Consider the following 10333-nt stretch of genomic DNA (forward strand, 5'->3'; position numbering starts at 1 on the left):
ATATCTCAACGACCAGATTCCAAAGAATCCTGATGTGAACGTGAAGGAATTATTTCAAGGTAAAAAAAAGCGATGAGATCACATTGCAAGACGCCCTTTGGTCTGGGACTAATGTGCTTTATTTGCCATTTTAAATTATGTTTTACAATTCTAATTCATTGACATCATGATCCAGTTAAATCAGAGCTGATGTTGGGATGATGAAGCACGTTTTCACAATATCTAAAACTTGATATATCTTTGATTGGTGGATGCCCAGGGCGAAAGGATGAGCCTCACCCGGCCAGCGAAGCCAGATCGTGCAATTTAGCCATTAGCCGTGTCCTTGTGAAGTATCTGTTTGAATCCTCTTTGACCGCCTGAGGTTTTGGATTTAGCGTTTAGATGTTTTCATGATGAAAGTTGGAAAGGAGAATTGATTCAGGTCCTTTCATACCAGGAAACGGGGCTAACCACTGGGCCAGATTTTTTCATCTTTGTGCTACAGAACATGAAATGTAATCGGACAAGCATTCACCGTGAAATTGATCACTTCCAAGGAATGAGGGAAAATGCTCATTGTTCCAATACACGTAGAATGATCAGCCCAAGAGTATGTTCACTTTCTAAATACACCTTTATCTTACAGGGTTCGCGTTGGAGACCATCAGTCAATCGGCATTTGGAATCAAGAGCAATGCTTTCCGTAACAAGACGAGCGATTTGCTTAAACATGGCCGGGACGCTGTATCGGGCTTTCTGATGCACAACATGGTTGAAAGCCTTTTAGTCTTGGTACTCTTCCAATTCCCGGCATTGTTTTCATACATCAGCTTTTTTCCTTCGGCTTACTACAAGCTGTACGATGTGAGTGCCAATATTATGAAGCAACGATCTGATCAGGGCATCAAAAAGAAGGACTTCCTCGCCCGACTTCAAGAACTTGTTGAGGATATCAAGAACAACCCCGATGGCGAAGTGGGGAAAAATCTCACAGAGGAGCACATCACCGCCCAAGGGGCCATTTTCTTCCTAGCCGGTAAGTACAAAATAGTGAGGTGAGAAAATACCTTGGAAGCTACTTTTGTGCCTTCTACAAATGCTTCTCCCGATTGAATGATTTGGTTGATCATACCGAATTTAAGGTGCTCATTACGACGGACTATTGAAAAACCTACTTTTACGTATATCATGAACGTTCCCTTGGAATGATCCAATTTTAGTCTGAACAAGTTGGACAACCCTCAGATGTTTTGGCAATCTATACCTTTGAAGTTTCTACTGAGCAATCAAAGCTTCACCACGATTGAAATTGCTTGATAAATTTTTGAAATTGGTGACCCTGAATTTTGAGAATTTTTCAAATTGGTTAGTTTCAAGATGGCAATTGAGATACTTTTTTACAATCCTGTCTCAGTGAACTTTTCTTGCAAGCACACTTATACTCTATTGTGCTACTATATTTCTTCCTAGGATTTGAGACCACTGCCAACACACTTTCCACCCTTTGTTATAACTTGGCCAAACACCCGGAAATACAAGACAAAGTTCGGGAGGAGATCACCAATGTTATATATGAGTGTGACGGGCGGATTGATTACGATTCGGTGCAAGGCATGAAATATCTGGAAGCTTGTATTCACGAAAACTTGCGAATGTACCCACCAGTCACTCTACACATCCGCCAATGCACAAAAGACACAGAGGTGAACAAAACAAACATACATATGAATATGAAAGCTATTTATTCCATACGGTACCCAAAGCCAAAAATATTCATCATTGTCGATATTGTATCCTCAGGTTGCCCCTGGCCTGGTCATCAAGAAAGGCATGCGAGTGGATTTCCCCATTTACACTAGTCATCACAATCCCGAGTTTTTTCCCGAGCCCGAGACTTTCGACCCTGAACGATTTATGCCGGAAAATGAGAGGAATATCAAGAACCTGACCTATCGACCATTTGGGGGCGGTCCCCGTTTTTGCATAGGGCAGCGTTTTGCTTTAATTGAGATGAAAATGGCCGTTGCCAAATTGCTTACCAACTATCAGATCAACACATCTCCCAAGACTGAATTGAAGTTCGAAACTGGCAGCCCTTTCTTGCTCAGCTACCCAGAGCTGGTCCTACGTATGGAAAAAATATAGTTGGTTTGTCCAACATTCCTCGAGATTTCGTTTCAACCCATTACACTTCTTATCTCTATGTAAGAAGTTTGACCTTTTACGTGATTTAAAAAGAAAAACTTTTTTCAAAAAGAAAGATTTTTTTTTCTTCTTAATGTGAGGACAAAGTTTTCAGTTGATTATTGAGTTTATTGAGATAGTCTACTCAAAACACCTATTGGGGTACAAATAGTTTAATTTAGGATTACCGAGTTTGTTAAATGATAGATTTTGGTCAAGCGCAAGTAATCTTTAAGCAGAAGCCAGAGAAACGTTATCTTCTTGAGATATTGTGCCCTGCCTATCAGTCACATTCCAATTTTTTACTAAATGTGTATTGCATATGGGCTACCTTTAAGAGAAAAGGTAGAATAAATGAAAACGAAATCATTAGAAATTGGAGGATCCAACAAGGAGTAAATCGGGTATTATTTCCATCAGTTACTGGGCTCTACCTTAAAGCTGAAATTGTAAAAAGCTAACCGTCCATTGGGAAAACATATTTACCGTGCACAAATGTGGAGCCTATTGGTAACCAAGAAGCCATTGATCTCTCCAGCATCACCTCTGTAAACGAGGAACAAACCCCCTTGAAGCTGCAATAAGTGCTTGGAGATGTTGGCTCGTCTTATAGTTACATCTCGTATGTCGTATCCCGTCAAGTGTACGAGCGTACCCGCACGTGTATACAATAGTGTACATAGGTGCACAGGTGTATGATGGACGATACGGATGACTCGTCCCCATGATTGCACAAACACTACACAAGCTGATGCTCTGTCTATCATCAGGTTATAGGACTGGACAGGCCAAGATTCTCTTAGAGGTGGGCCTCGTACGCCAAGTGCAGGTTTCCAGGCAGCTCTGTGAAAGCTTAAATACAAATTTGAAAACCAAAGTGAGCTGGAGGTATTGGCAAGCCAGATTTCCAGCCATGTTTTTCACAATACTGGTAGGTTTGGCAGTTTTTGTATTGGCCGTGCTTTATTTGCAACTTAAGAGGAACCGTGATCACATCGAGAACTTGGGATTTCCGGTCGACCAACCGAATTTTGTGCTCGGAAGCTCGCCATTGCGACTCCATAAATATGTACTCCACGAGGTACAGATGGAGAAGATGCGACGATTCGGAAAGACCTATGTCCGGTTTGAAATGGCCCAACCGGTGTTGGTCACCATTGACCCAGATCTTATCAAAGCCATAACCATCACGCACTTTGAAAACTTCAGTGACATCATTGATTTCAAGGTAAGGAAATGAAAAGCATTTGAAGGCTCCCGAAACTGGTTGGGCATCACGCGGATGAAAACGACTATAAAAGCCGACCCATTGACTTGTTTGGATCTTTTCAGATTAATCCAAAAGTGAGTACATTGGATTTCACTGGGGGTGAAATGTGGCATGTATTGAGGAAAAACATGAGTCCAACCTTCACATCAGGAAAGCTCAGAGGCCTTCTCGAGCCCATGAGCGACATCGCCAATGACATGATCACATTCTTAGATGAACGAACGGAAGAAAGTCCTGAAATTGATGTCAAAAAAATGTTTCAGAGTAGGTATCTCGAATAACTACGTCTACGTACTCTAATCAATTTCTGTACTTGTCCTCATTTCAGACCTAACATTGGAAACTATCAGTCAATGTGCTTTTGGAATCAAAAGTAATGCATTCTATGACCAACACAGTGACTTGCTCAAACACGGGCAAGACGCATTTTCCGGTTTCGTCATGCACAACGCTTTAGAAACCTTCATATTCTCGGGCTTGCTGCACTTTCCGGCGTTGTTTCACTACGTTGAGTTTTTTCCCGCGGCTTACTACAAACTTTACGATGTGACTGAGAGCATCATGAAAGCTCGGATGGAGCAGGGCATTAAGAAAGCTGATTTCATCGCCAGAATGCAAGAACTCATCGATGAAGTGTTAGAAAATCCAGACAGCAAAGCCGCCAAACTCTTGACCAAGGAACACATCACGGCTCAAGGAGCCATTTTTTTTCTGGCAGGTACATCATTCATTTAGCTCAGTTACATTCCGACCGTAAAGTTTCAGCTTTTTGTTGAAGATATATTTATTTCGGAATGCTTTTACAAGCTATGCACCATTGTTTTTCTGGTCCACACATTGTTGAGATGTGAAAAATTAAAGGCAGCCAAAAAAGGAGGTGTCTGTGTGGATCCATCTAGAAGTTGTAAAACTATCCAGAGTTTAAGTTGGGTCATCATGAAAGTAGCATGCGTCAAGAGATCAACCGAAACCTTTATTGAAATCGTTTTGATCAAACGAATTTTTATAAGATCATTGTTTATTTTCCTTTATTTCTGAACCAAATGACCAATGGGTCAATTTTGATCGACTTAAAACCAGGAAAATATCTTGTATGAACAAGAAATTATAACTGTATCATAACTTAATTGACTTTAACCCTCTTTGCTTGAAGTGAATTTTTTATCAATTATTTCAAATTAGGTGGCTTGGATTGCAGTATTAGAGTATAATTGTGCCTCCATCAACTAGTGAGAATTGAAGGATATGGCATAATGAAAAAGTGACTTTGACTTTTAAAGGCTTCGAAACCACTGCCAGTACTTTAGCCACATTGTGCTATAATTTGGCCAATCATCCCGAGATTCAGGACCGACTTCGAGCGGAAATCAACACAGTTATAGACGAGCACGACGGACGGATCGATTACGATTCGGTCCATCATATGAAGTACTTGGAGGCTTGCATTAATGAAAATCTTCGACTTATACCTCCGGTCTATTTCCATCTACGCCAATGCACCAAAGACACGGAGGTAGGTCAATCATCTGAATTGAAACACAAGAACAATTGAACATCAATCAAACTGTAACCGTGTCCGCAGATCAAACCGGGATTGATCATCAAAAAGGGTGTGAGAGTGGACTTCCCCATTTACACCAGCCATCACAATCCAGAGTTCTTTCCGGATCCCGAGAAATTCAATCCGGATCGCTTTCTGCCCGAGAACGAGAAGTACATCCAACCGTTGACGTTCAGGCCGTTTGGCGGAGGGCCTCGATTGTGCATTGGACAACGCTTTGCACTCATTGAGATGAAGATTGCCTTGGCCAAGTTGTTGTCTCATTACCAAGTGAGTCCATCAGCGAAGACCAAACTCGAGTTTGAAAAGGGAAATACATTCATGTTGAGCTATCCCGAGCTCAAGCTCAACCTGACGAGACTCTGATAAAGATGGATTTGAAATGGGGCATGTGATTAAAAATATGAAGAATATACAGAATTGAATATCCACAGAACTGTCCAATTGCAAACGAAGAATTATCTTTTTCGTCAGTGCATGTTGAGCACAAGCTTGGGCAATGAAGGTTAAACAGCAGTTCATGAGTGATGATGTCTTTGCAATGTCCATTATTGGTCAGATTACATGAAAGTCCAAGCTATTTTTTTTGTATTTGGGGTGCTAGGGTCGGAGGGGTGAGCCTCGCCCGCCAGGGAAGCTTGCCATCACATCATCCGTATAAATTTCCGATAGGCAGTGTCAAAGTCCGAATCAGATTGGTTTTGCGGTCTGTGGGTTTTGTGGTCTGTGGGTGTGGTTAGCGTCTAAAAATTTCCTTGAGTAAGGTCGGGGAGGAGAATCGAACCTGGGACTTGTCTCATACTAAAAACTGCGCTAACCACTACGCCATGTCTCCTCACTAAGGTTTTCTCCGATGGCGGGATTCCAATGTGCACTCTCGGGGGAACCATGGCGTGCCTCTATCAGGTACAGCAGACCACTCAGCTACCAATTAACTAGCGCAATCGAATTAATGCGAATATGGAGGATAAAAATTGCAAATAGAAATGCACTTTCGGAGGCACAGAGTGTAGATTTAAAATGCAAAATGGACAGACAAACGGTTCGTATTTCAAAGTTATCTTTATTGCATTTTCATTAGGAAAAAATATCAAACTAGAAAATTGATATGAGTAAAATTTACAACAATTAAATTGATACAAAAAACTTTTTGAACTGTAGACACATAAATACAGATGTAGCAACATCAGGACTACCAGATTTTATAAGCTAAAAGCATGTTCGAGTGATTTGCAGATTTTTTGAGCAACTTAGACCTCAAAGTCTCATTTTCTGGCCAATTTTCAGAATGTTCATTTTTTGAGAAAAATACACTATCAGTGGTATTGCAGGAAATCTTTTTATGGTGTAATGCACTATCGCAGCAGTGCGTCCTACCCGGTCCTACCTACGTGTCCATGTTCTTACTTTGTGTTAGAAAATGAAGACACTAACTAACCTGGCAGGATGGGAAATATGCTGTTGCCTGTCATAGTGAATGACCATAGAAGCCCAAAATCTCTGAGCAACGTACAATGTATTTGACGAATCCTAATCCGTCCTCAAGGAACGGATTGCACGATCACGAAGCCTTTGGAATTCAATGCTAGCAAATCTTTCTTCCGACCTAAGACAGTCGAGACACAAAAGCCATCAATTCAGGGTGTGTACTGAATTGATTGATCAATCTCTTACCTTTACATTTGTTATCAATCATGCATGTCCTAATTGATTTAGGGTTTTGGTACTTTGATACTGTGGCGTGTGGGGTTCTTCAGTATCTGTTATGAATAGAATACAATAATGACATTGGAAATTATCCAAGGAAGAAGTTAGGTCTAAGAAGCAGCTCAATCTTTGTCTCAGACTGAAATACTACTTCCCTTTCTGAAAAAATGCCTAAAAGTCAACTCCCCTTTTGGTTGTCTAGAGCTTGCCTTGAAAATTCTATAAGTATGATATGTGAATATGTGGCTTTTTGGCGAGAAAAAAATCTCCAAGGTTTTACTGATTGCTTATTCAAATATTAGAGTATCATTTGATAATCTTTTTCATTTTAACAAGTTTGTACCCTAATTTATTCATATTTGTCAAAAAATGATGTTGATATTTGGCAGAATTTACAAGGAACATCTCTTCACTTTGGCAAAATGAAAGCCGAACACTGTTATTTGGCCCAAAAACATGGCATGGTTTAATGTCAAGATAAGGCCAAGCTCTTGAAGGGCTTCAATAAATGGGTCTATTGCCCATTCAAGATCATGACTGACTCCAACGCAATAAACTGCAAGATATGTGGAGAATCCTGATAATTAGACAGCGTGAATTGGCTTTTCCCATTGATCGCACTACTTAGAACGACAGGAAACGCAAATCCGTCAAGCAAACCAGAAAGAGTTGTATGGAAAGAGGACCGGAATATTGCTAATCCTAACTTTTCCTTCTTCATCAACAAAAAAAAAACCATTTGCAGAAAATTCCATCCATGTCAAATCCAATATCTACTCATTGGTAAGAATTCATGACAGAAGTAGGCCATTCTTTAGGCCATACGATATTATACCTGTGACGCCATTTCCAGTCCTTTAGTGATGTATCCATGATTCAAACGATTCAAGCAGATTCGACGAGAGCTGGCGCATGCCGGCAGTCAAGTGTTGCCAGCTGAGGCTCCATCCAAACATGTCGTTCAGACGGTCTCTATGAACTCATTACTGACCGTCATAAATGCAGGGATTTGAGGACGGACCCTTCAGTCAATTGCTTTCAGTTTGCTTTTCAGGATGTTTCTTACATTCATTGTGGGATTGAGTGCGTTTGTTTTGGCATGGCTTTACATCTATTTGAGAAGAAATCGTGGGTACGTTGAGACCTTGGGACTGCCTGTGGATCAACCCCATGTTGTTTTTGGAAGCTCCCCTTTATTGCCGCATCAATATCTTATGCATAATGTGCAAATGGACAAAATGAAAAGATTCGGCAAGACCTACGTCGGATATGATTATGTTCAGCCAATATTGGTCACAATCGATCCAGAACTGATCAAGGCCGTGACCATCACCCATTTTGAAAACTTTTCCGACACTCTTAACTTCAAGGTAACCAAGCCTTTGATGTGTTAATTTGTTACATTATTTTTACTAACAAGTTAACCCGTTAACAGATTGAGCCGAAAGTGACCACTTTGGATGCTGCCGGAGGGACGGTGTGGCACGTTTTAAGGAAGAATATGAGTCCAACTTTCTCCTCTGGAAAGCTCAAGGGCATGATGGAACCCATCAGTGAGATTGCTGATGACATGATTCAATATCTCAACGACGAAATTCCAAAGAATCCTGATGTGAACGCGAAGGAATTATTTCAAGGTGAAGAAGTAACTTATGTTATGAATGATATGGATGGGTTAAAAAAGAAGCATTCCGCCAAAAAAGTTTTGGAACAAGTTTTGGTAATGAACATGATGTCAAGTGCATAATCAGCTTTGGAAAACAATGTCACTGGGGGCTTTGTGTAAAGCTTTTCACCTTCTAGTCAATATTGGCAATTCTTAGAGTATGGGAGGGGCTCAATTTTGGAGGAGACGAGTGTATCGGCCTGGCGACCTTAATGATCACTCTAAGAAAATCGAGAGGAACGATCTTCAAGGATGGTCAGTTCACGGACATGTGTGCATTCAAAATACGTACGTTTCACTTTTGGTCTTTCCCAAAACATTTCTTAATTGAGGACAAATGTCATATTTTCGTTTGCGAGGAACAACATTAGAATTGAGACGGGGATCTCTTTGGGGCGCATAAAGGTCGTAGGAATCGTCCGGTTTTATTGTCGGACACAACATTTTTAGGTTTTGCCTTGGAGACCATCAGTCAATCGGCCTTTGGAATCAAGAGCAACGCTTTCCGTGACAAGACGAGCGATTTGCTTAAACATGGGCAAGAAGCTTTTTCGGGCTTTGTCATGCACAACCTCATTGAAAGTCTCGTGTCTTTGACGCTCTTTCAATTCCCGGCGTTATTTTCATACATTAGCATTTTCCCATCGGCCTATTACAAGCTTTACGATGTGACCGCCAATATTATGAAACAACGATCAGACCAGGGCATCAAGAAGAAGGACTTCCTGGCCCGACTTCAAGAACTTGTCGAGGAAATCAAAAAGAATCCCAATGGCGAGGTGGGGAAAAATCTCACGGCAGAGCACGTCAACGCCCAAGGGGCTGTTTTCTTTTTGGCAGGTATGTGCATTTGTTATTGACATCTTATCTGGACAGGTTTCTGCTGAATAGATGATAATTGCATCATTCTAAAAATTCATTGGTAGTATCTTTAAAACTCGTGCCTACTGGATTCTCATGATTGTAACAATTAGTCCTCTATGAGTAATTAATTGTTAGGTGCGGCAAGTCCATGCCGGATTGGGTCTCCATTTCGAGATGGAGTAGAGTCTAAAAGTTTCCATCCCACGAGTCGTCTCTTCCCCATGTAACGACTATCTTGCGGGCATTGGGGCTTGAACCCCTGACACCTGAGCCGAATATTCTTGCCCTATTTGCCCGGCCAATTCTTGACAACACTTCCTACCATCGACATTGCAATTGAGAGGTTTTTTTGTACAATCCTGTAAGACTGAAGGATTCCTGCTGGCACATTAACGAAAATGTTCGTTACCATATTTCTACCTAGGATTTGAAACCACTGCCAATACACTCTCCACCCTATGTTATAACCTGGCCAAACACCCGGAAATTCAAGACAAAGTTCGAGAGGAGATCACCAATGTTGTGGATGAGTGTGACGGGCGGATTGATTACGATTCGGTGCAGGGCATGAAATATCTGGAAGCTTGTATCCATGAAAACTTGCGAATGTACCCACCGGCCACTCTGCACATCCGTCAATGTACAAAGGATACAGAGGTAGACGAAACAAGTAAACTTACTCATCATTTTGTTGTGCAGAACCAACACACATTCTTTGTCTTTCAAAATGTCTTTGTTGTACTTGTAGATTGCCCCCGGCCTGGTCATCAAGAAAGGCATGCGAGTGGATTTCCCCATCTACGCTAGTCATCATAATCCCGAGTTTTTTCCCGAGCCCGAGAGTTTCGACCCGGAACGATTTATGCCGGAGAACGAGAAGAACATCAAGAACCTGACCTATCGACCATTTGGGGGTGGTCCCCGTTTTTGCATCGGGCAGCGTTTTGCTTTAATTGAGATGAAAATGGCCGTCGCCTGTACCGTACATCCGCCTGCTTGAACCCCTGACACCTGAGCCGAATATTCTTGCCCTATTTGCCCGGCCAATTCTTGACAACACTTCCTACCATCGACATTGCAATTGAGAGGTTTTTTTGTA

The 10333-nt window shown here is 41.4% G+C and overlaps 3 protein-coding genes across 3 annotated transcripts in view; all 3 read left to right on the forward strand.

Moving 5' to 3' along the window:
• LOC131882456 (probable cytochrome P450 6d4) overlaps nt 1-2238 on the forward strand; it is a gene marked incomplete at its 5' end in the record, with an annotated part of 2827 nt that extends 589 nt beyond the window's left edge. The window contains 3 exons of the mRNA XM_059229603.1: nt 629-1018; nt 1453-1685; nt 1783-2238. Of these exons, the coding sequence (XP_059085586.1) occupies nt 629-1018; nt 1453-1685; nt 1783-2127 (968 nt within the window). The remainder of the gene's footprint in view (nt 1-628; nt 1019-1452; nt 1686-1782) is intronic.
• Nucleotides 2239-2913: 675 nt separating this feature from the next.
• Nucleotides 2914-5433, forward strand: LOC131882733 (probable cytochrome P450 6a18). Its single transcript, XM_059229982.1, has 5 exons — nt 2914-3394; nt 3499-3700; nt 3765-4154; nt 4717-4949; nt 5019-5433. Exons 1-5 carry the CDS (start codon nt 2918-2920, stop codon nt 5361-5363), a joined length of 1647 nt encoding a protein of 548 aa, XP_059085965.1. The 5' UTR covers nt 2914-2917; the 3' UTR covers nt 5364-5433.
• Nucleotides 5434-7656: 2223 nt separating this feature from the next.
• Nucleotides 7657-10333, forward strand: part of LOC131882735 (cytochrome P450 6a8-like) — a gene marked incomplete in the record, with an annotated part of 12578 nt that continues 9901 nt past the window's right edge. Inside the window, 5 exon segments of the mRNA XM_059229984.1 lie at nt 7657-8074; nt 8140-8341; nt 8821-9210; nt 9659-9891; nt 9983-10118. Coding sequence (XP_059085967.1) covers nt 7760-8074; nt 8140-8341; nt 8821-9210; nt 9659-9891; nt 9983-10118 — 1276 coding nt within the window.

Source organism: Tigriopus californicus, chromosome 6, assembly GCF_007210705.1.
Source record: "Tigriopus californicus strain San Diego chromosome 6, Tcal_SD_v2.1, whole genome shotgun sequence".
Taxonomy (NCBI): Eukaryota; Metazoa; Arthropoda; class Copepoda; order Harpacticoida; family Harpacticidae; genus Tigriopus; species Tigriopus californicus.

Bases quoted from the DNA above. Each gene is read 5' to 3' on its own strand.
- LOC131882733 (XM_059229982.1), top strand. From the start codon at position 2,918: ATGCTCTGTCTATCATCAGGTTATAGGACTGGACAGGCCAAGATTCTC. The intron at 3,701-3,764 runs GTAGGTATCTCG...TCCTCATTTCAG, and splicing joins TGTCAAAAAAATGTTTCAGA to ACCTAACATTGGAAACTATC. The intron at 4,950-5,018 runs GTAGGTCAATCA...CCGTGTCCGCAG, and splicing joins AATGCACCAAAGACACGGAG to ATCAAACCGGGATTGATCAT.